The sequence below is a fragment of the Manacus candei genome, unplaced genomic scaffold, assembly GCF_025592945.1.
Source record: "Manacus candei isolate 608988 ecotype Guabito, Panama unplaced genomic scaffold, ASM2559294v1 h1tg000069l, whole genome shotgun sequence".
NCBI lineage: Eukaryota > Metazoa > Chordata > Aves > Passeriformes > Pipridae > Manacus > Manacus candei.
In genome coordinates this window covers 4,328,669-4,353,839 of record NW_026138117.1, presented here as the reverse complement: position 1 = coordinate 4,353,839, position 25,171 = coordinate 4,328,669, and the positions used below count along the sequence as shown (strand labels likewise).

At 45.5% G+C, this 25,171-nt stretch overlaps 1 protein-coding gene across 3 annotated transcripts in view; it reads left to right on the top strand.

Moving 5' to 3' along the window:
* Nucleotides 1-7,180: 7,180 nt before the first annotated feature.
* The window catches only part of LONRF2 (LON peptidase N-terminal domain and ring finger 2), a 37,015-nt gene continuing 19,024 nt past the window's right edge, over nt 7,181-25,171 (top strand). The window contains exons 1-2 of one of the 3 annotated variants that reach the window (XR_007907659.1): nt 7,181-8,380; nt 24,777-24,895. Coding sequence is in view for 2 of the 3 variants with exons in the window: in XM_051807010.1 (XP_051662970.1) it covers nt 7,627-8,380; nt 24,777-24,895 (873 nt within the window). In the remaining variant the exon portion in view is untranslated. The remainder of the gene's footprint in view (nt 8,381-24,776; nt 24,896-25,171) is intronic. The other 2 variants (XM_051807010.1, XM_051807011.1) reach the window with 2 other exon arrangements.

Below are 25,171 nucleotides of genomic sequence, written 5' to 3'. Positions count from 1 at the left end.
TGGCCGCTCCCTTGCTGAAGGATAACGTGGCTGCGGTGCTGCTGCCCTCCCCAATGCCTGGCAAAGGAGGCAGGTGGTCCTGCCTGTGTCCTGATGGCTGAGTTTGGGGACATGTGTGCAACCAAACCTACTGGCTTGGTGACACCATCCTAAAGCTGTCATCCGTGCTGATCCCCGCCATGTAACCTCACTCTTCTTCATGGCTCAGCATCCTCCTCGTACTGCAGGAGAGTCTCAGCACATGGGTTTTCATTTCTTGGAGTAGCAAACATCCAGTTTGCCTTCTTGGCCTAGGTGCTTGGAGCCAGCTCCTTCTCTAAGTCACCCAGTGACCATCCAGTGATCTTCTCTGAGCCCATGTTTCCACAGCCCAGCCCACTCAGTAGAAATGTTGGAGGTTCTGACTTGGAAATAGCGATGCCCTGATTTGGGCAGCTGATGAAATTCACCCCCTCAGCTGCACCCTGTAGAACAGGATGGCTGACCTTTCCACTGTAGCAGCCTGCTCTGCTGTGGTGACCCAAAATCAGTGTTTAATCAAAATATGAAAAAACACTATACTCTTCTTTCAATAATTGGCTCTGTCAAAAAAAAAAAAAAAAAGACACTTTTGTTTAGAAGGTGGAAACTTGCCTTGTCCTGTTTGGGCTTGGCTGGAAAAGATCAGCAGACGTATTTTTATTTTGCTGTGTTCTCTCCAGATTTTATTGTCCAACCTGCCTATGCATTTTGTAGGCTGCTCGACTTCTAGGGCCAGGGATGTCATCAGGAGGTTTCTGGTGCTTGAGCTGATGATAGCAATGAGGCTCAAGGTGATGGGTGGTCTGTAAGGGACCCACGCTAAACACCTTACCAGGAATCACTGATAGCTGCAGCAGAGACTCCCAGAGTGTATTCCTTGAGCAGGGTCATGAAGACAGCAATCAGCAGTTTACAGGGGGGACAAGACATGGCAGTGCTCTCTACCTGTAAGAATGTGATCTCTCTTCTGCCCTAACACTGTCAGCTCTTTGCAATGTTTTTCCCATTTGACCCACATTTAATTTTGTTAGCATAATGTCTGGGAGTTTTTTTGAAAATGTGTCATAGGCTGACTCACAGTAAAGAATTGATTGAAACAGGACAAGAAAATTTCAGGCAAAACAGTATTTCATGTGTGCATCTAACTGATGTTATTTGCCTTTCTCATGCTAGATTGCCACCAACCAAGAGTTTTAAATTTGGGAAAGAAGTTCATGCCTGAGGTCCAGCTTTCCCTTTGGTGAATCCCAGGCAGCACTCCTGAAATGAAAGCCCTCACACCTCTATCAATAAGGGTAGTACCTGGGCCACAGCCCATAAGGCATGAGAAGCTGTGACCAAAGATAAGATGCTCGAACACAACACCAGGATGTCCTTCTCCAGGCTTCTAGAAAATTTGTTCCCAAACACATTCTCAGGGAAGACTTGCTGGTGGTGTCACACCAACACTGCAAAACTATAGGGGAACCCCTTATGAATTGGATCAAGGTGCTGCATTTCAATGGATCCTTTTTCCACTGGTAACACTAGCCAGAAAACAGGATGAAAAAAATGCCATGTAAAAAGAGAGATGTAAGATTAATGATGTTTCAAAAGTCAAGCATAACATGAAGGAGATAAAACATCTGAGAAGAAAATGGTGGCCTAGCAGGACTGGGAGAGATCATACCTTGAGAAAAGCTCCCCATCCATATTTCCAAGGCAGGCCATCTCCCTGAAAAATATTTGTGCACGGCTCCAGAAATGGGAGAGGTCCTCAGATGCCAACAGATGTCTGCTGTACCCATGGAGATGCCACCTGCTATGCCACCATCCAGCTGGATGACCACCCATGTGGGTGGCTGGCACCAGAAGGGATTTGTGATGTCATGAACTGCAGCATGCTATCCTGCTTTTTAAAATGAGCTCATTACCAGATGCCAGGAGAGTCCCTTGCCAGAGTGTGTGCCATCTCACTGAACTCCAGGACACCCTGGTGTGACATGAGCATGGGCAACAGCGCTTTCCACCCATGCAGGGTAAATGCTTGGGCTGTTAGCTTTCAGCCTGGGCCAGGTGCTGCTGCACTTAAGCATGTACAGGAGTCCAGAGTAGTGCAAGTGCTGCTTTCCTAAGCCACAGTTTAAACAGGGATTGCATAGAGGTGTAACTTCCCCCAGTTTCACCATGGATTTGCTTGCAGAACCCCCTCCCACTCAGTGGGCAAACTGACCCTGTATAACCAGAGGTGGATGGAGATCAGCACTCAACCTGAGGGCATCCTCCTTCAGCTCTGTGCCCGACAACAGCCCTGGTGGCACCAGCAACAGAAAGAAACACAAGTCTTGATATTTATTCATGGAAAATATTTGTGTATTATTCCAAAAAACCCAGGCTGATGTTTACTGAATGAGACTGAAAAATTCCCTGATTCTATGCTAGGAAGTAGCACAGCCACTGGGACTGGGCTGTCCTTTAGTTTGTTTTACTTAAGAATGAACAATACCACCTCATTACATTACAGTGTATAATGTGAACTAATACATAAATTACAAAAGCTAATACATTGTCATTCTATAAAGACTGATTGTTATCATAGTTAGGGAAGGGGATTTTCTCTGCAGTGCTTATCTCAGAAGCTATTGGAAAGGAATATGGTAGTACACTTTAATTGGCTCCTTTTGCATCATAGGATGTGTTAATGATTTGTTGGACAATTATTAAGCTGTTTAATCTTCCTGTCAGCCCATGAAGGGTGTAGTTATGAATAACACCTTTTGTACACAATATACATACCCATCTCCCTCTTTGGAATGTTGCAAAAAACCATGAGAATCTCCAGAAATAATCCTAGCTCCTGCAATTCACAGCAGCTGGATTAACATATTATATTTCTTCGGGGCCGGGGGGGGGGGGGGGGAATATCTTTGTTATGTTTAACATTGGTAGATTTTAAGTAGCACCTTTGCAACTTTTTCATCATTGGCACTATCCTGCAACTTTCTTATAAAATACTTCTGAAAAAAAAGGCTTTCTTGAAAAAAAAATACATTTTTGCATTTTCAGTTGGGGCAAATTCATTAAACTGGCAAAGACTTTAGTAGTAAAAACTGGAAAGTAAAAGCTTCTTTTAAAAGCTGGAAAGCTTGTAATAAATGAGTCAGTGATTAAGGAAAGAGAAAAGGTTGAGTGCTGGCTGGAAGGACTGCATTTGGCACTCTGCTGTGAGTTTCCTCTCTGCTGAAGTGTGAGGCATTTAGATCATGCATTGGGTGGTGGTGGTGGTGTCTGTATTTTGCATAGCTCTTGTTTGCAGAGTGCTCTAGCTGAGGCCCAAACTCAGGCTGAAGTCTCAGCACCTCCGTCCAGTTGCTGCTCAGCTGAAGGAAGAGGTACTTCTGAAATAATCTGCGCATCTGAAGAATCATATTCTGAAATTTCATCCCCTAAATCCAGTGCCCCAAGTTAGTGGCCACTCCGGACTTACCTCAACTTCCCAGCTGCTGAAGGGCAAACTATTATTCCTTTTGACTCATGCTCTTGCTGCAAATATAAATATGTGCATATTTGGGAATATTCCAGTGCTGTACCCTGAATTTTATAGGAAAGCACACAAGGAAATCTGTAATTGTGCTACCACAGCAAAGTATGACTAATACAAATCAAAAGGTGCAAGGGGACTGCACAGTGACCGGAGAGAACATTACAATTTGGATGCCCGTTAATTATCTTCTTTCCTGTGGTTAAACCACAACAGACATGCATCCTGCAGAGAAAATAGTATGTCATTAATTAAAATCGTATCAGGTTAATGCATGAAGGCTATATTAAATAAGCATATACAGCCTTAATTATTATGTACCCTAATTTTTGTGTCTTTGACTTTACAATTTCTGTAACATTTTAGCACGGTACCTGTATGTGACCCTGTAGACTGATTATATCCTAATTAACTCATCTTGAAACAATAAAAGACAGATTTCCTCAAAAAAAATCATCAAAACAAAATGGAGTTTAATACTTCAAACTACCTTGGATTAGAAAAGTGTTAGAGAAATTAAAAATGCCCTCCAAATATGTAAATGCTGTCATTTCAAAGTTGCTTCATCTTCTCCTTTCCCCTTCAAGCTTCAAGTAAATTCTACCCTGGGGAAAACCCTGTGGAAGCTGGGCCTCAGGAAGAAGTTGAAAATTAGGCTATGAACTTAAAGGAAACCTCATGGCAACTTTGAACTGTGTAACAGTGACTCAGTGGAGTAAGTACCTATAATTCTCCCTTTGGAAAGCAGACGGACTTCTACACGTTGCTTGAGAGAGCGTGATGAGGCCACTCCTAAGGGGAAGTGTACTATTAACAGGAAAATAGTACTGATAACGGGGAGCACCTCTTAACAGCCTTCTACACAGGAGCTAATTTTGGGTAACAGGTTTGCGTGGGGTTTTTTTAAGTTGATGAAGCCAGCAGAAGTTTTGCCATGGTTTTGGTGAGAACCAAGAGAAGGTCCTTTATCTCCTGTGGTAGACAACATTTCAGTCCTATGCAGTAGCTACAGCTTTTCTTCTAATAAAAGTTATAAACCAACTTTGGTGTTTCTTTTGGTGTCAGCTTTCAGGTCCTTTATGGCCAATTCATTCTGTTTTGTGGCTGTTGCAATTTTTTGCTTGTAGTTTATCCAGCAAGAAGCCATAAACCACATGACCATGTCATGGAGTACCCGTTCCACTGGAATTTCTTAGCAGGAGTCTCCGATGTCACATTCAGTGGGGTAGTCATAATACTGATAATTTCAGTGAGAAGCATGAGCTTCTTATTAATAGATTTTTAGATTATTAATAATTTTACTTTAGTTTCTTTAACCCTGGTTCTTGCTGTTTCTTAATCCTTCCATCTTTCCTGAAAATTATTAATACTTTGGGGTGGCTCAAGTGGTGAGTCCACGTTTTCATCATCCCTCCAAGATCTGCAGCTCAGTGAATTCTTATCGATTTTGCAAAAGGCAATTGTATTAAAGTGGCTTTGTCGCTCAGATAGGGAAACAACAAAGTGCAGACAGATGTACAAATGAACCATGCTCTGGAGCAAGAAAACTTGTGAAAGAACACGGGCCCCAAAATAGACATTGAGGAGAAGAGTGACGCAGGTGCGTTCAGACGCAGGTGGCAAGCAATTCTGCACATGGGAAGCAGGGAAAAGATGGCACACTGAGTCGGTTTGAACAGCAGTGAGGTAATTTTGTTCCTTGCAAATAGATGTCTTGGGAAAAAATAGATGCTGTGTGCCAAGAGGCTATTGATCACGTTGCTAAATAAAGTAGTAGCCTCGCTTCACAGTAGGTTCTTCTAGAAGCACCTGCTAAGCACTGATGAGGAAAGGACTTCAGCCATTCCAGCATGCCAGCACAGCATGAGCTGACACAAGCACAGCAGCAAATGGAGGGGCTGACAGGCAGTGTTCAATACCACCATCTGAGCCGTTGCCTCCCGAGTCACCCATCAGAAGGGACAGCTAGAGCTGAAGGACCATCATGCAGCAATCCCAAGACACATGGGGAAAAGCAGCACACCAGGACGGACTTCCTTGCTGTCTCGTGCAGGAAAGCAAGGAGGGCTGCTGGGGAGTTCCCAGCCAAAGAGCCTAATGGCCAGGTGAGTGGCATGGGAGCAATCAGCAAAAATGCCATTGCTCCTTGACAGGGTTATAGGAACCAGAAAATAACGCTGTAGGGTGGCTTAAGCAGTGAGTCCACATTTTCATCATCTGTCCAAGATGCCATGACTTGTCCTTGATACCTCAGAGTAGAACTGGCTGCACCGTTTCTGTCCTCTAACCTATGAATCATGTCCCCAGGTGACTTTGGTGAAATGGCAATGGGATTCCATCCTAATTCCAAGTGAACATGTCAAGAAAGAGAATGATGAAATAGTGACAGGCTGCTGAGGTCACCTTCTGGATAGAAACCGTGAGCCAAAGAGGACAGTACAAGTGTTAGAGCAGTGAGCATTGCTCAAAGAATCAACTGCTAGAAACACAAACAGTGAAAAATGGCTAAGTCACGCAGCAACTTACCACAAACATATCACCATTCCGGAAAACAATACTTCTACAGACATCATCCACCTGCTTCTTTATTGATCTGAACATCCCTGGAATCAGTCTTGCTAGAGTTTATAATCTATTATGCCAGATAAGGGGAGGGTTTCACAGAGGTATCGGAGGGGTTAGGATGGCTGGCGTGACTTTGGTAGTCCGGGGGTATCCTTTAGCCATCATGGATGGCTTTGAGGATCTGAGAAACAAAGGTCCTGCTCCTTGCCGTGAGCTGGGTCCTTTGGTCATGCTTATTTCACCGTGAATACTGATGCTTAGTTATGCCTGACTGTGCAGTATATAACATAAACTACATATATCTAAAGAAAGATAATGTCATACTATTTAGAAAATCAGTACACTTTCATAGAATATGTATATTAACTATTTGGTACAATAGTTAATGAGTGAGATTTTCCTGATGTGGGCTAAGAGGCCAACATTTGGGGGCTGGAGGCCTAGCAGGAGAGAGGCTAAGCCGAAAATACCCTCCACTGTCTAGCTGCAGTCTAAAAAGCAGCTGGATGTGGGTACCTTCCAGTTGGACTGACAGGCTCTCCGCTTCTTCAAGCGGTTTGTTTACAGCTGTGTCTAAAATAAACGTTGCCTTTTTTTTTTTTTTTTTTTTTTTACTCCTGTTATTCCTGCGGAGCGAGTTGGATTCCTTTCTGACTCACGCATGATTAACTAACTTCCAGCTGCATTATCTTTATTGTTGTTGCCGATGCACAAGCCAGCGCTCAGCATGACTCGCGGATCCCAAGCTGCGCTGGCGAGGCTGCCACTTACAGAAAAGGATTTTTCCTGAGAGTTGTGGGGTTTGGGAATTTGTTTTTTCTCATTTATTTATTTATTTGACAGCACCTGCTTGCTTTCTCGGGGACTGGGGAAATAAAAACAAACAGCAGCCGGTAGACGTGTCCCGACCCACCCCGTGAGGTGCTGCTGGCCGAGAGGCCGCGCCCGGCGGGCGGGCAGCGCCGAGGGGGTCCCGGCACACGGTGGGAGGGCAGGGTCCGGCAGTGCCTGCGAGGAAGCAGTTAATGCCGGGCACCAGGAAAGGGGAAGGAAGAGGCTGAGCTCAGCAGGGGCCGCACAGCGGAAGCCCCCCCGGCCCCGCTCCCTCAGGGCCGCAGCTGCCGCCGGACCGGGCGCACGTGCGGGCGCGGCGGCGCGCGGGCACGTGCGGGGCGGGCACGTGCGGCAGCAGCAGCCGCCGGAGGGAGCGGAGAAGGGAGGGAAGCGGCGCTCCCGCCGCCCCGGGGCAGGGCGCCCGGGCTGCCGGATGGGGGCGGTTTTACCCGGCCCTTCGCCCCTTACATAAGTCGGGAGCGAGTCCGCCCCCCATCCCTTCTGCTGTTCCCCCTTCCCCCTCCCGGAGCCGCCCCCCTGCTGCAGCGATGTGACACGCCCCCTCCCCATCCCTTCCTCCCTCCCTCCCTTCCGTCGCCGTCCCCTCCCAGGAAGGAGCCGGAGTCGGCAGCGCCGCGGGCCCAGCATGGAGTAGGGCGGCCCGGGGCTGGCGGCGCCGCGCGGGCATGGAACTGGGCCCGGGGCCCTGCGCGCTGCCCCCCGCCGCCGGGGCCAGGGCGGCGGCGGGGGGACCCTGCGCCGAGATGCTGCAGGTGGCGGAGGAGGCCTTCCGCGGCGGCAACTTCGAGCTGGCGGCCGAGATCTACGGCTCGGAGCTGGCGGGGCTGCCGCAGCCCGAGCGGGGCCTGTGCCTCCGCCGCGCCGATGCTCTGGCCAGGGCCGGCCGCATGGCCGAGGCGCTGGACGCCTACGGCGCGGCGGCGCGGCTGGCGCGGTTGCGGCCCGAGGAGCTGCGGGAGCTGGCGGAGAGCGTCGCCCTCAGCATCCGCGACAAGGAGCTGCGCCTGCCGCCCTGGGGGAGCGACGCGGCCGGCGGCGGGGCAGAGAGCGAGGGTCTGGGCGACCCGGCGTGCTGCCGCCCGCCTGAGCTGTTCGCCTGCCCGCTGTGCCGGCAGCTGCTGTGCGAGCCGGTGACCCTGCACTGCGGGCACACCCACTGCCGCCGCTGCGCCGAGCCCGGTGACTGCGGCCGCTGCCACCGCCCGCGCCGCTCCGCCGAGCCGACCCCCGCCGCCGCCGCGCCGCCGCCGCCGTCTGCCGCCGCCCGCCCGCGGGTCAACGTGGTGCTGGGCAACCTGCTGCACAAGTGGTTCGGCGCCGAGAGCCGGGCGCGGCGCCTCCGCGCCGAGGGCGACGCGCTGCGGGAGCGCCAGGAGCTGCCGGCCGCCCTGGAGAAGTACAACCAGGCCCTGGACATGGGTGAGTGGCTCCGGCGGGGAGGAGGAGGGGGCGAGGCAGGGGCAGCGCTGACCTCGGCCCCCGCAGCCGCGCGGGGAGGGGGTTTGCGGTGAATGGTGGGAGAAGGCACCCGGGGGGGGGCGTGGAGGTTACGAGCAGGAATCCTGCCAGCGGGTCTCCTCTCGCCCGCCCCCTCCCAGTGAATGGCTATTTTTGTTCCACTGGTATTTTTGTCCTTGCTCTCAAGGTGCCTGGTGTTTAGCTGCTCGTAGCTGATGACTCATTATGCAGTATTTCTAGAAAACCCGCTTTTCTATTTATGGGGAAGCCATCATTAAGTGCAGGATACGCAGTAGTGGTCATGTTGAGCCCTACCGCGGCTTCATGGAAGAAATGAGTGTGTGGATCGGATTCATTCACCTACGTGCAGCTGCAGCTTCAGCAAGATATAGTCTTTGAAAACACCTAATGAGGTATCAGTAGGCGTAAAGGCTCAGAAAATTTCCTTTATCTTACACTGCGCAAAATACTTAAGATAAACCTGCGTTTTGCCTCGAGGAGATAGTCCGCCCATGTTTTGAGCGTAGCCTCTTTGTTGGCACGAAGGATTTCTGCGTGCAGTGTTCTCTGAGGAGCTTGGCTTCAAATAAAAATGGCACTGTCTGCCTTCCTCCTCTGCCAAACCGATGGCAGCCTTAGTTTATGAAAAGTAGGTTGTTTTCAGGCTCTGCGCCGAGTAGTAGGTGGATCTGTTCGCTCGGTTGTAGCCGTGTAGTAGTGGCTGTGTGCGTGCGCGCGCCCGGCTTGTTTGCCCTGCGAGCGCAGGGGGTGGTACAACACCGGGAATGTCTGGAGCGCCTGGAGAGGGGCGTGGAGCTGGGGAGAGCCGGTATCTCGACAAATTCCCGGGATCCGCCACTCCTCTGGTCTGAGCGTGATGGATGTCCGATTTAATCGAGGAGGAAGGGAGCAGAAAGCCTCCATCATGTTAACAGAGACGAAATCCTGCGGGTAAATATCTTCGAAAGAGATGTGTAAAAAAAAAATGTGCTTCCCCTGTGAATGAGCTCCTTCCCTGCATTGAGTAAAATTGCTTTCCTTGTTCCTAGTTGTTACATAAATGGCTCTGGTTTGTTTTTTTTTTCTTAATTTATTTTGTCGTGTAGAGAAACACGCTGTTTTGTTAGTCGTTGACTCTTTTTTTTTTTTGCGACGGTTGCATGATAGGCATTGAAGAAATGAGTTTGAGATTGGATAATATGGCATACTATCACTCACAGCTGATTCTGGCTGCAGAAACCATTACTTCTGCTGTTTCTTCCACTGCTGCAACTAGATGTGCAAGTTTTCAGTCCTAGCCGAGTGTCCCTGTAAAACTGTTACGCGGTTTAGCTGAAGTAATAATCTATTAAAGTAGGGCAGGACGGAGAGTCCAAGAAGGAAGGTGAAGCAGAGGGAGGGGAGAGGCTTTATGTAGGTCACTGGTGGTTACAGTGAGTTTTCAGTAGTGGAGCCTCCTAATATTTTGGGTTCAGGGTCCTACTGCAGGGGAAAGTAGCATCTCATCAATTAAATTAGTGTTTGAGGTGGTTTTTAAAGAACTAGTTCTCACTGTTGCCTGTGCTTTTTGCTGTGTCTGCATGGGGGTGAAAGGAGAGGGAAGACTGTAGTGTGCTGCTGGTGCTCTCACACAGCGTGTCCTTCCCCTTCCTGTCCCATAGCACAGTCTCCAGCTATGGCTGCTATGCATCAGGGTCTCAAGATAACTCCTTTGCAGTGTCCTTATTTCTGTCTTCTGTGATTTCACACCATGCTAGGAATCTGTTCAGAAAGTCCTCACTCTGTCAGTGGCACTAAAATTGCTTAATAAGACTTTTTAAAAATAAAATAATAGTAGGTATCTTGCTAGCTTTTGAAATCCAAAACTCACAGGCTTACATGTTGTAATTCCCGGTAGTGGATCCAAATTCCTGCTGCTGAAGGGCAGCCCGCCTGCCAGCCCTTCACCTTTTTTGATGTTTTGTGTGTGCCTATGCCATTTCTCACAGGCTAAACTGCTGTATGAGCCTCATGTTCTGAAATTCTTCCCACATATTCATCAGGTACTGATTTTTGGCGTGCTGGAGTTGCCTTCTTGTTTTCTAGTCAAATATCAGGGTAAATAAGAAGGAAAAAAAAAGAAACACATGCCTTTTTGGTAGTTGTGTTAGCATATGGGCGACTTAAAATGCACACAACAACCCGAAGAAACACACCATTCCTGAGAGCATTGTCCCAACGCTTCTTTAACTCTGTTAGGCTTGGGGCCGTGACCGCTTCCTTGGGGAGCCTGTTCTAGTGCCTGACCACCCTTTGGGTGAAGAACCTTTTCCTAATATCCAGCCTAAACCTCTGACACAAATTCAGGCCATTCTTTGGATCCTGTCACTGGTCACTGCAGAGATCAGTGCCTGCCCCGCTGCTTCCCCCATGAGGAAACTGTAGACCATGATGAGGTTTCCCCTGTCAGAGACTGAAATGCTTGATGACTTATGCATTCTAGGAGACTTTTGCAGGCTTTTGACTTGCATTTTGGATGGACAGTTGGGCCCATCCCTCCAAGTTTTCAGGCTTTTGACTTGCATTATACCTCTGATTTGCAATCCGGCCCCTCCCTCCCTCCAGTGTTGAAGGTGTGAAGCCCTGAAAAGGCGAGAGCCGAGCTTGCAGGCTTTTGGCTGTTGCATTGTACCTCTGATGGCCCATAGGAGCCCATCCCTCCCCTCTGCCAGTCAGGAAAAGGGTGGAAAGCAGGCCAGACACAGTAACTCTTGCACAGGGCCCAGGGAGAGGTTGGAGGTTCGAGGCATGGCCCGTGACACTGACCATGGATATAATAACTGATAACTTCTTGGAGTGTGGGGGCTTCCCTCCTTCAGCCCCAGCAGATCAAGGCCACCACTTCAACTGACGGACATGGAAGCTGCAACTACTAAGTTTCATCTCTGGACCCCGTGGGTGGTGACTATATACATCTGTCCACTCTCAGCTTTTCTTTCCCTTACTCTTATCCTGCCTTTCTCTCCCCTATGCATTTTCTCTCCCCCCCCCAAAGGTTATCTCTATGTCACATTGTTATATGACAGCACCTAAAATTCTAGCATACCTGTTGATGCAAAGTTGTCCCCTGTTGTTATATGACAACACAGAAATGCTAGCATGCCTGTTGATACAGAATTGTTAAAATAAACCTTACCAGTGTATGTTTTCAGACACCGATTATTCAGTGTCGTTTCACTCTAATCCACCCCAAGGGAATTATTGATAAAAACCTGGGTTATCCCCCTCCCTTTTTCTGGGGCGGGTGGTAACATCCCTTCAGTCTCATCTTCTCCAGACTGAACAGACTTCTAATGTGTGAGAAAATAACTACTTTTTAAAACCTCCAAATGTTCATGTACTACTATTGAGTGTCAAGGGCCTGGGTGTCCTTAAAATTTCATTTTAGAGACTGAAGGCACATGAACACATTGATTATACAATTGTGGTATAAAGTTAGGTAAAACTCCAGGTTTCTTGGCAGGACACACAGTTCAATTTTTTACTGGTGTTTTTTTGTGGAGTACTTTCTTGCTCCATCTGCAACAACTGGCTTTGCGTGATGCAATATTAAAGCAAGTTTTCCAGTTACCTATGACTTCTTTCATTCTGATTGTGATCTTCTCTCTTCTGGTTTGCATTTTAGTTCTTGCTATGACTGTGACCTCCTGTCTTCCAATTTACATTTTAGTTCTCAGGGTGCTTCAGTTCTAAATACAAAAGACTCCTGTTATGTACGCTTATTTCTGGTGTGATCTGGAATATCTGCTAGTTTCAGGTCTGGGAAGAGGTCTTTGTCCTTCAAGTTGTCAACTTCTTCTGATTCAGCTAGTTACTGTTACAAAAGCATACTCTTAACAAGTATGTTCCTCTTTTGTCCTTTACTACTGGACCTCCACCATCACTGTTGCTCCCGTGTTCTCTTGATAGTCTGCTATGGTTTCAGGTGTGGTTGTGTGTGGTTTTTTGTTCTTAAGAAAATCAGCTTTGCTATTTGATCCTTTTAGTCCTGGTGAATTGCCCACAGCTTGGTGATCTATGCTTTATATGTTTTATACAAAGTTGCTGGCTTTTCTTTTGCTGCTATAGATGTTGGAATAGATCGCTCATTATTGAAAGGCATCTAATTACGACAGCTTCAAAGCAAACACATGTCAGGTTGCTTGAAAAGAAACATTTGTTTCCAGCTGGATCACTTTTTGTGCCAAGCTTTATGCTGTTCAGCCATCATAATATCAAATATTGTCCAAATGTTGTTCTCCTGGCTGTTACCCCAGCTTTCTGAATTTCATTTGTGTGGGGATCAGAGGTGGGCTTCCTCTCTGAGATCCCTTCTCTTTTAACTTGTCTTTTGATTATATGAACTATTAAGTCAGTTAAACTGAAATATATTACATATGTGTGCAGGATTAGTTTATTTGGGTTTGGTGTTTTGGATTTTGCATTTGTTTTTGTTTTGTTTGGATTTGGAACCTTTTTGTGCAGTAAGTGCTTTCTGCACGCTCTTTTCTCTCACCTGCTGCTCTCTGATGGAGATGCTCTCTGAAGGGCATGTGCCTGCGAGGAGTACAGTTGTTTCTGTGTATCCAGGCGTACAGATCCTTTAAGCTGTGTGCCTGAAACTAAACAAAGTTAGATTTAAGATAAGTTAATGTATTTTGAGGATGTCCTTTTGGTAATGTGTTTTAGTTCTGTTTTTGTTTCTACAAAGCAGTTCCCAGTTACAGAGGTGGTAGCAGGTGGCTATTGCTTCATAGGGAGTTTGAGAATAGAGTTTTTCCCAAGTACAGAGCTCTAAAGGAGACCAAGCTCTCCTCAGGATGAGGGTGCACTTGTAAGCCAACACAAATGCAGAGTGTCAGAGGGTTGGGATGGTAGTGGCTCATGTCTTCAGCCAGCATTTCTCTGTGCCCTTCTTTGCACTGAGAAAGCCTGTTAGCATCCTGCGCCTTTCCTGTAAATAAGCCTGAGGATGTTTGCTCAGAGATACAAAGCCCAGTGGTGTAGTCCTGTGGCTCCTGTTGCTGCTGCTGTTTTGTAGCAGTGCTGGTTCCTGGGTTGTGTCTGCAGTTGCCAGTCTTGGGTGGTCTCTCAAGCCTGAATTAGAGCTGCAGCTCTGCTGGAAAGGGCTGTGTCCCTGCTGTGCCCACTTGACCCTAATCCCAAACAAGCTTCTTTTGGTGGAAGGGATGACAGTGCCCTGGTGCCTGTGGTGTGATGAAGTAGCTGCTTGTTTGCCTGCTCTGTGCTGTGCAGTTGTGGTGGCTCCCAACAGGGTGGCACACATTGTATCTGGACAGTGGTGTTTCAGGACACCTCGTTTCTGCATGAGACATGTTGGGTCCAGTATGTAATTACCTGCTGCTGCAAAGTTTATCAAGCCTGAGAAGTTCGATGTTTCCAGAGAGCTGTGAGAGCTCAGCAAACCCTCAAAGTGATTGTGTTTACTTTCTGATGTGATGGGCTCTTTCTGAGCAGAAATAGATTTGTCCCGGGAGGGGGGATAGCCAATGCATGCAGCTGCTCAAATTGCTCAGCATTTTAATTCCACCCCCGGCCAAGGGTTTCAGAATGAGCATGTAGGAAATAAAGCTCAGCTGTATCAGAGTTTTAAAACACAGCAAAGAATAGATATATATGTGGAGGTCTTTTCTTCTTAAGTCCTTTACATGGATCTCTGTTTCCAGATGATAAAGAATGGTGCAGGAAAGGCCAAGGAGAGAAGGCAAGTTTGTACCAGACCCATAGTGTCAGAGGTAGCACACTGCAGGGCAAGCAAGGGAGATGCTTCTGCCTGGGCACTGGAGGTGCTCCATCTCTAGTCTCCTGGGATGGAGAGCTGCACACTGAGCTCTAGCCCACGAGGTGGTGGTTAGGGCATTTCTAGAAACAAAATATAGGAGCTTTCCTGAGCTTTGGTGGAAAGAGGAGAATCTGCCTTTCTTGGCCAGACCTTGGAGAAACCTCTCCCTTTTAATCCCAGTGCATGTTCACCATAAATTGATCTGATCCAAAAGAATGCTTAATGTGGCAAGACAGCACTAATTTATTTTGTGATCAAGCAATAATGGAAATTTATCTGATGCCTTCCAAATTCTCCCTGTGTAAGAATTGAATGAAGGGGGCGGGGCAGGCCAAGAGACAGTAGAAAATAGATATAAAGGGAGCTACAGACCTCCAGTGATTCAGGTGCAACGACTGTAGATTGTCCTGCTATGTAAATGCCAGGTTGTGGGGTTGCACTGCTTCCTGAAGAGCGTGGATAGGAAAACTTCCAGCCATGCATTGTTAGAGTTGCACTGAGTGCTTACAGCCATGAGTAAAATAGGTATGGGCGAGCATTTTGCCATGCCTCAAAAATTACTTGCTCAGGCGTTTTTCTTCCAAACCTGCTTCTGAGTTGTTTCAGGTAACGGGTGAAAGGATGATAAGAATTTCTTGGTGGGCTGGTGGAACAGCCTCCTGGTGACTTCCTACTGCAACCCTGAGTGGTGATAGATTTCTGTGTTAGTCATGGGTCAAGATCAGAAGAAGCAAAGAAGAGTCTGTAAAGGGAAGCTGCTGAACTCTAATCTTTAGAGAGTTGTGCTTAAATTTTTACGGAGGTGACTGATGCCATTTTATTAATTCTGCTGTTTTCAAAGGTCTTGCACTCGTTAATGGTGCACTTGCACACCAAAGTTGCGTTGTTCAAAGAAAACTGCTAGAGAGCTTCCACATGCACCTATATTTGAATTATGTGTGTTTAGTGCACTTTAGAGGTCTGTTATTTTGTATACCATTTCTAGAAGGTTGCTAATAAAAGATAAGGTCATCTTCTTATGTGGCAGAAAAGAGGTTGATCAAATTTTCCTTTCTCACAGGGTCTTGGGTATACTTTCCAGTTTGCAGTAGTAAAGAAGTAAGTCTTTGATACTGTACCAGCCATTTAACAAAAACCACAAAAAAGCCATGGTAGACAGCTGTCATGACTCCTGCAACAGCAAATGGTTCAATCATTTTAATAATTTATCAGAAGAATATTTAATTTTGTAGCTCCTAAAGGAAGGTGACTTTAGGAGAAGAATGAGAGGTAGTGTTTCTGAAATTACCTGCTACAAAAAACAGTAGATGCTTGCTGCTTAGAGGATTTGTGCTAAAAAAGGAACTTTCCTATCCCTCTGTAAAATCATGTCTTGGAATCCACTTAAAGTGTATCTCCAAAACTCCTTAGTTCTGTTTTACATGGACAGAAAAATGTGTAAAAGTAGGAGTTTGACTGTTGCAGTAATCCTAGTGGTACTATTTTTATACTTAAAATATTTTGCAGAGTTCTGTCCCGTAGTTGCCCCTCCTCTTTTACTGAAATAGTGCTTGAAAAATAGTAGTAAATACTTCATATATGACACAACTGGAAATGTGTCAAGTCCTTTGGAGCAGAAGCTCATGTTACTCTTGGTTTGTATAGAGCTTGTGGTTGACTGCTCAGATCCTGTAGTTGTATCTCTGGAAGGTTTCGGCTGCTTCCAGGGGATCTGCTGAAGACAGGCACTACAGGGCTGCAAGACCACATCCAAGGTGGTCAGGAGGCTTATACATCACTGGCAAAGGGAAGGAGGCATCATGCTGTATTATAGACAGTCTTTGTGTTGTTTTATTTTTGTTTTTTTTTTTTTTTTTAAAGTGATTACATTGCTCATGTAACTCACTGTATCTTAAGCGGTATATAACTGTATTTTCCCTTCTCCCTTCATATATGTAACCCAGATGTAACTTCCTATTAATAATTGAACTATTTCAGCAATCGTAGAGAGTGAACTATACATACATATCAGAAAGTCTGAGGAATTTTTGAAGTCTCTTCAAACAGCATACTCTTTTTTTTTTTCTCTTTGATGAAGCATAACAGAATGTCTTTTGTTTTTGATAGAAGACATTTATAGAACTGATTTGTGCTTCCTTCTCTCAAAATTAGTAGGGTATTGCGGTACTCTCTCTTTTCCACAAGTGTATTACATGATCAGCTCTATATGAGGACAGAAGCAGTAAGGTAGTCACTGAGAAACAAGAAGGCCCTTTTTGCAAAAGTCAGAAATTCTGAAACAAGCTTTAACTGGAAAAAGCAAAGGTTATAAAGACCTGAAAAGTAACTAGTAGATATGGTTGCTTATGTACTAATTGTGTCAAAGAAAGCAAGTAGGTTGTCACTGTTAAAATAATTTTTTCATAGAATATCTGCCTGTAAATTGATCTTGTTAAACTGTGATCATGGGAGACATACTTGGCTGGTCCTGCCTGTCTCGAAGCACAGTGTGTCTTTGGAGTCTCCTTGCAATCACAGGTTCACGTGCATCTAGCATAGTTCCCTGTTTCTGTGGGAGGGTCAGGAATTTTCTTTGGGTGCTTTGGAGATCCGGCAAGGGGGTTGACCTCATGAGGTGTTTTGTTTTGGTTTTGAATCTTGCTCGTTATATCATACTTCAGTCCGTAGGAATCTTGATTGGGACAGTTTCTGTACCTGCTGTTTGAGATAATAGTTCCATTCTGACTGAGGCTTTGGTTGGAAACCTTTCCCAGCCTTGAACTAAATGCTGAGTGAACTAGTAAGCATCGAAAATGAGTCACATTTGTGTCATCATCATCCTGGCTAGGCTTCACGAACGAAGATTTAGAAGGCTCTCTCCATGTTTGTTACAAGCACGGTGGTGGCTTATGAGGCCAATACGAGATAGACATGTCCGATTGCAAAAGGCACAGCAGAAAGACTCCTTAGGTGGTATATTCAGCAAGACACGATTCTTTCTGCGTTGTCTTTTCTCCTTGAGAGTGATCCTGCATGTGTTCTCAAAAGCATCAGCAGCGTTGTAGGTGGTGTGTCTCCAGGCCTCTCAATTTGAGGCCAGAGTAGACCAGTTATGGTGATCAATATGGCCAAGGCTGAGATGTTGTTTCAGGGAGTCCTTGTATCTTTTCTTCGGGGCTCCTCTCTTGCGGCAACTGGTGGCAAGTTCACCATAAAGCAAGACACATTTGTGTACTTACTGTTTTTATTATGCCAGTGCCAAGTGGCCACAGATGGACTTGGGGTACATCATGCGAAGCTGTGCCCAAATGTCCAAAGGGTTGAGTGGGAACTGGAAATACAAGGAGGGGGTGTTGTTTCATGCTGTCTTATCTGAAAAGAGTAGCATGCATCTAGCAGAGTGTTGAAACATTAGAACTTGGATAGGAGGGGCAATGATCTAATGCATTACATTTAGCTGTATGCTGAGACATTCTTGAATTCAGGACTTCTACTGCTGCTACTGCAATTCATCTTTTAATTGCTCTGGGAAGAAGGTTATCATTGGCTTTGCAGAAATGCAGACTAAACTGTAGGTTAATGTAGGTCTGGCATGCTACTGCCTCATGAGGCTAGAGGTACAGCACAAAATCAAGGCCACAAAGCTAGTTGCATTGTCTCTGTAGCAGCTCTTCTTCTAGGTAGCATATAATTTCCATTACGGTGTTTCTGCCAAGTAATGATGGGAATAGTTGATTAGCTGTGCTTAGTGGTAATGACCAGTCCAGCTTTCAATAATGTAGCTGAGGACTTACTGAGCCTGAAATAAAACTGCTGGGAATCTACAGCATTTTGTTCAGCACACAGAAAGATCTGTGTTCTTCAGCCTGGGCTTTTGAACAGCAAAATACAGAGGTCAGGAGAGAAGTTAGTTCAATCTTAAAATTATATCTTCCTAAAAATAATCTAGCTCATCTATTGCCAGTGCCTTTTTTTTGAGTCAGAGTAATAATACAAGGGAGTTACTTTGTCTCCTGTGCCCCAGACCACCGAGCACATGGATAAGTGTACTGCAGGGCAAAGCAGCAAGTGGGTTGATGTCCTCTATCTTTGGGTGGGAGGGCAAGAGGAGAGCATTGCAATTTCAGTTCTGCTAATTAAGTGGTGACTGCAGTTTGTCCACTCCAGTTGAAAAAGGTCTTCTCTCCTCTTTCATTTTGGAGTGCTCTGTGCTTAGGTTGGGTGCAGAGGTGAAATCCCAGTCAGGCATAGACCAGCTCTGTAGCTGCATAGTGCAGATGAGTTATACTGGGGCTTTCTAGTGATGTCTGAATCAGCTTTCCCATGGAGGTAACAGGAGAGAAAACTTTGGCTCAAGGAGGCTTTTTTAAATTCATAATGGGCACTTCTGAAGGAAGAAAGACATGAAGAATTCTTCATATCTGCATGAAGGTAAAAGAAGTTAAAATATTTTGAAGTAGAGCTTGATGGGATATACATTGCCTCCTCTGATAGAGTCTGTTTTATTACACTGGTTGTGGGCAGTGTGAGTGTGGATGAGGAGGGAGGCCTTTGCATGCACAAACCAGCTGCTGCCTAGTGTCAGAGTCTCCAAGAAGAGAATGGTGGGGCTCTGTGCTCCGTGTCCTCATCACAGCCTATTTCAGGAGCTCCTAAGGTCATACACTGCTGTCTGCCAGTGTTGGTCACCCGGCGGAAATGGGTTTTATATTTGCTTGCAGAGTACTGTCTGCAAGTGCCTGCTTCATAATTGCAGTGGAAAGATGCTTGGTTGCAGAAGTGGACTCAGAGAGGAAAAGGTGTCTTTTATTGCATCCTCTGTGGACTAAAAGCTCTTGCACATTTCCTCTGTGATCTTTGGTTACTTCACTTCCTGAAGACTGACAGTGATGTAAATGCAAGGAGGAAAAGCCATGATATTCAGAAAATACATAGGTTTTTTTAAATGCAGTTGCTAATTCAATTAAGGTAGATTGATTATTGAGAAAACAGGCCTGCTGATTGCAAGTATGTGGTCATCTTCATTGTCCCCCTTAATCAGGTTTGGGAAGCTGATCCTGGTTTTCGTCTTCGCTGTGAAATAAAGTTTTATTTGATTGTCTTTACTGCTTCTGTTAATTCTATCAAATGTGGCCCTTTCTCTGTGCCACCCTCACCCTCTACCAAACAACCATGTGCATCCAGTTTTTGTGCATGGACTTGTCATGCTTCCATAAAGTTTTGGGGAGAAAAACTAGTTTCTGTTCAGTTAATTACTAAACCTTGCTAATTTCTCATTGAAATGAAAATATATGTTTCCTATTATTTTCCGAGCTTATGAAAAGGCTTTCAATACTGAATTGTTCAGAACTGAATGCATAACATAACAGAGCAAACCAGATTTCTTTATCTCTCTAGGGCAGAAGTTTCTTCAAAATGTGGGAAAAATTTCCCCTGAAGTACCGTGCAGATTTACTCTTATAAGCAAGACTGAAAGGTGTTTGTGATGACACTGTTTCAGTTCTGCTCATGCCTTCAGGAAATACGCTTAGGATTGAAATAGGTTTGAACAAGATGTGATTTTCTAAGAAGAAATGTCAGATAAGGAGGATTAGGGAGTTCTAGTAACTGTAAGCTTGTTCTTTCTCTGCTGAGTTCGTGGAAGAAATCTCAGTGGTAGTTTATTACAATAAAACTTCTATTATCATCTCTGATCAGTTGGGCAAAATTCTCTTAATTACTCTAATTCCCTTCCTGGCCCAAGGAGATTTTGGAGAACCATGTTCTCCTGCCAGCCTCTCGAACTCAACAGCATAATTTTTTTAAAAACTTGAATGCTTGGGCATATCTGTAAAAGTAATTTTGAGTGTTAGCTTCTGCATAAGTAAAAGCACCATGTAACAAATGTCTGCAGATGAGCACAAAGGTGGTGTGAGTGGAAAGTTAACCATTTTGGAGAAATCCAAGCTGACAACCACACTTTGGGCAGGCAATATTTGGCAGTCCAAAGGAAATTTCAAGAGGCAAAGACCCACTCAGCTCCCTCGGCTCTGGGCCCTACATGGGCCAGTTTTGTGTGGTGCAGTGGGATTATGCTGAGAGGCTGAGAGGGAGGGAGGGAGAAGCGTGGGAAGGCTCCCAGGACCTGTGGCTGGGAGGAAGTCTCTGTGTCCCAGCTGCCCGGAGCCACAGATCCTGGGAGCCTCAGCAGTGCATCCCTGATTCTGACAAGGACATAAATTTTGCTCTGCAGCTGCAGACTCCCAGAAGGAGTTTGATTCAGGAAATGCCATCTGTTGGTATTTTGGAAACAGTAACATTTTCTACGCTTTTCTTTTTTAATTTGGCCTGAAATAATAAATTGTTTCATTAAAAAAAAAAAATCTTATTCCTCCCTCCTTTACCTCCAGAAGAAAGAGTGGGTACATTATTTTAAAACAAACTTGGCTATTGTGCAATTTTTTTATTTGTGTTTATTTATTGTGTGGTTTTTTTGTTTGTTTGTTTTAACCAAATAAACTTGACAGTTGTTATAGTGTAGAATCATAGAATGTTATGGGTTGGAAGGGACCTTAAAGATCATTCAGTCCCAATGCCCCCCTGCCATGGGCTGGGATACCTCCCATTAGACCAGGTTGCTCAAGGCATTTTCCAACCTGGCCTTGAATACTGGCATAGTTGTATACTGGCATCTAGCAGTGTTCACAAACTCTGTATGTCCTCAAGCCCTCTCCGTCCACCTTCTGTGACTAATTATAATCACCTCAATCCTTGCTGTGGTGTACACTTCCACATGTACCCTAAGTTGGAGTCAGCCAGCTGATGCCACACTTCCACTGACAAAGAACATGAGGTTTCAGTCCATCTAGCATTGCCCTGACCAGTTGTGGACCTCCCAGAGATCTTCCCAGGACAGTCTTGCTGACAGCAGGAGGCTGGGAATGAGGGATGCCTGGACTGGGTGCAGAGCTGGCAAGATTTCAGGCTGCACTGCCCGCTCTGGGAGTGGGGGAGCCTGAATGGAGGTGGCTGGGCAGCGCTCCAGCTGTGGCATCTTGTCTAGATGCTTCATTTTAGAAGACCTATTGTGCTATAGTCTCATAAATACTGCTCTCTTTAGCGATGCTGTTTGGTTTGTTGGGGTTTTTTATCCTTTCTCTCAGTTAACTAAACATTCCTTGCCAGTTACCGATTACTCATTAAGATAGGCCACACCTTACACTTTCTGAATGAGTCTTCAGTGAACAAGAGGCACAAGCTCTGAATACACACATAGCTTTTCTGGTTTGCCTCGGTGTGGTTCTCTTTTTTCTTTTTCAGTAGCTTGTTTCCTTTCATACTGTGAGACCCTTTGAACTTTGCTTCTGGAGGACCTGCAGCCTTTGCTACACTGTTGTGCTGTGTGCTGGCATTTTTTTGCTTAGAAGTCTTGCAGCAGAGACAAGATCCTGAAAAAGAGCTGATGAAGCTGTTCTCTCTCTGGGTCTGCTGAATGTATGAACTGTGTTGAATAGTGTGCAGGGAAGCATCAGCGTGCTCAAAACGTGTGGTAGTAAACAGAAGCAGGAAGCTGATTTGCCTTGCCCCTTAATCTCACACTATTTCCTTTCCCTATGGTGCCAGAAAATGCCCCACCCAGGGCCCTGTCTGCCTGCTGAGGTGCCTACCTCTGCTTACTGCCCCTATCCCCCTCAACATACTCTTCACACGTACCATACAGCAGATGCAGCGATGGAAATACAGACTATGCATTCTTACTTTATGCTGTTCAAATGTAGCTAAGTTAAAGAATTTCCTATTTGAGCATCTGCTAAAAGAAACAAAAAACTTGCTTCTGAAGATCTTTGGTTAATTACTTTCAATTGCATTCAACTTGTAGTCTTTAAGAATTGTGATCTAGAAATGTGGATCACTGCAGTGAAATAGAAAATGAAATAAAATATTAGATATTTAGCTATGAAGGTGTGACTTTGCAAAATGTAAAATTGCTTAAAAGTCTCTGACCAAACTGTGGGCAATTGAGATAAAAAGCATGGAGAATAGGGAAGGCTTTTTAGCACGTAGAGAGGGGTGTATAACCTGAAACTGTTTGAAGTGATAAAACTTTATGTAACTACTCTATAATGGTAAGAATAGGAGGTAAAACTAAGTGTCTATTTAGATAAGACAAACTGCAAAGGAGTGTATGTGTATAACCTGTAACTGTTTGAAGTGATAAAACTTTATGTAACTACTCCATAATGGTAAGAATAGGCGGTAAAACTAGATGTCTATTTAGATAAGACAGACTGCAAAAAGAGTGTGTGTAAAGATAATTTTGAACTTGCTACTTTCAAACTGTATAAAAGGCTATGTTATTTCTTGGCTCACCGGAGTGCACTGGGGAGAACACCTGCCCCTTTGCATTCCCCGGCCGTAATAAAAGTGCTTTTCAGATTGGCAGAGGTTTCTTTGAATCAGCAGAAGCTTGCAAGTGTAATAGTTGAAAAAACCCTAGCAAACCAAGACAAAACCAATCAGACAAAAAAACCACACAGAACTCCAGTTTAAGCTAGCTTTTGCAGACCTCCTTATTTTAAGTGTTTTCTCTAGCTGTCACCATCTGAGACCAGTGGAGCAGCATCACCCCTGATATGTCATTCTGCCGTTAGTATATCTGGTGTCAGTCCATGCTACAGGCAAAAAAGGCAGCAGCACTCCTTGCTGTTACTTTCCTTCTCGTCCCTTGTCCCGGCACTCATATTTGTGTGGCTGTGCAGTGAACTAGCTGAGGGGAAACTGATCCTCTTAAACCTTTTTATTTATTTGTTTTTATTGAATTAGCATTCGGTCAATTGATTCTTTGCTCTGGTTCTCAGCGCAACCATGCAAGCCTGGTTTGCTGCACCAGCACAAGGGAGGGGAGGAGGTGGGAGAGGGATGTGATATTGGGCCATCCATCCTGGTAGGTGCTTGAACTTAGTGAGTGGTGACACCTGCAGCAGTTGCGCTTACTCTCTGTCCATGCACACGTGTGCATGTGCCCAGGCTTTGTATTGGCAATGTGGTCTTATTGAGCACGTGTTTAGGATGCTCTGGCTGAAGTGAGATGCAAATGGTGAAGCAAAGCAGGCTGGAGAGAACAGGAAAGGTACGGAGACAGAAACCCTGCGTGAGGATGTGCAAAAGGTGACATTTGATGGAAAAATCTTGAGAGCTAGCTTGGAGGTGAAGTTTAAAATTTGTAAAAATGCGATACCATCTCTCAGCACCTTGGAGCCTTTGTAAAGTTTATTACTAGTTCTGACAGTTTTAACCAGCTCACATTTTGGTAAGAGTTACTGTACTTAGCTGCCAGCAGCCAGCTTCCAGCCCTCTGGAGGCCTTTCCCAGCACATGAAGGTCAAGAGTGACCAGGAATAAATTTGATTTTCTAAGATGAGGTAACTGTTTTAGTGGACAAAAGCAGAGCGTTGTTTGGGACTTAGCGTGTGTTTTGCAAGGCTGCTACTGCAGCCTCCTGCAATGTCCTTCTTGCCAAGCTGGGGAGGTAGTGGCAGGGAGGTGGAGGATCGACTGGACCATCAGAGGCATGAGGTGCTGTCTCGTGTCTTCAGAGCTGCTGGACGACCAGTGGCATTGCTCAGGTGTTGGTAATGGGGTTGACGAAGCTCAGCACCTTATTAACAACCTCCATCAGCAGCCAAGAGTGCGTTGTCAGCTAGTTTGTCCATGACACCAAGCTGAGGGAGGTTGATGTGCTGGAGGGCAGGGCTGCCATTCAGACCAACAACCTTGGGCATGGGCTGATCAGCCTTGCCTATTGCAAATGCAGGTGAACGTGGGACAGAATAACCCTGTGCAACAGGATGGGCTGGGCTAGACAGCAGATCTGCAGAAAAGAGCTGGAGGTCCTGGTGGACCAACTGAATGCGGATTAACAAGTTTTTTTCTGTGATTCTATGAAATTTTATGCTGGAGGAAGATTTCCAGCTTAAAATGTGTTCTGGAGGCCTGAGAAAAGAACAAAATAATAATGCTTGAGAAGTTCATAATCCATGCAAGCTGAATGATTCATGAATTTGTGGATACAGAAGCAAGGTGTGTGATCATGAAAGGTTTGCCTGCCCCGAGGAAGGCAAGTGGATATGAAGTGTGAAGGCTGCATGCATTTTTCTTAATGAATGGCTTCCAGGAACATTTTAGCTGAAGTCTTGCATTTGTGATTTCTTTCAAGTCCTTCGCTGATGATTTCTCACTGAGGGGAGAAACACTTGAAGAGTGTTTGGGAGAAACACTTTTTGCTTTCTGAAATGTCCTGTAAGCAAGGTGAGGGAAAGAGCAGGTGGCATCCTGTATGTGAATATGAAAGCTGTATTGCTAGATAAAACACAGAGGTTGCTTCCAGGCTGAGAGGAATATATTTTGAGAAGGAAAGAATGAAGGAATTGACCTTTCTTTCCTTTACAGGAGAGTATAAATGTAATGGTGGTGCAGTAATGCTTTTTAAGTTACTGTGGCTGGATATAAGGTTACTGTATTTAGCATGTCCTAGTGCTTCTTTTAATGAAGTTCCGTGCAATCATTTTTGTTTTCCAGCTCCTTGCAAGTGTTCACTAATAGCACAGCGGGCAGAACTCTGTACGTTGATGAAAAACTACCAGCAAGCTCTTCACGACGCAGATGTCCTCTGCCGAAACAAACCCCACTGGCCTGCGGTACGGTGTTTGCATGCTGTAAAGAACGAAATGAAAACTCCTTTTTCTTGGGCTTTTCTCTCTGCTGGGGACAGCGTGGCTGCTGAGGGTGTTGTCGGAAAAACACTGTGGCATTAAGAGGGCTGAAAATGTCTACCAAGAGCCAGTTCTTCATAGGACAAGTCTGGAAGGTCCTTAGCATCTCTGCAGCTGGTGGTATTTTGGTAGTGGGCAGGCAGCAATGTGGTTTTGTTTGCGCTGGCGCCTGTTATCTGTTACAGATAGTGCTGCAACTTG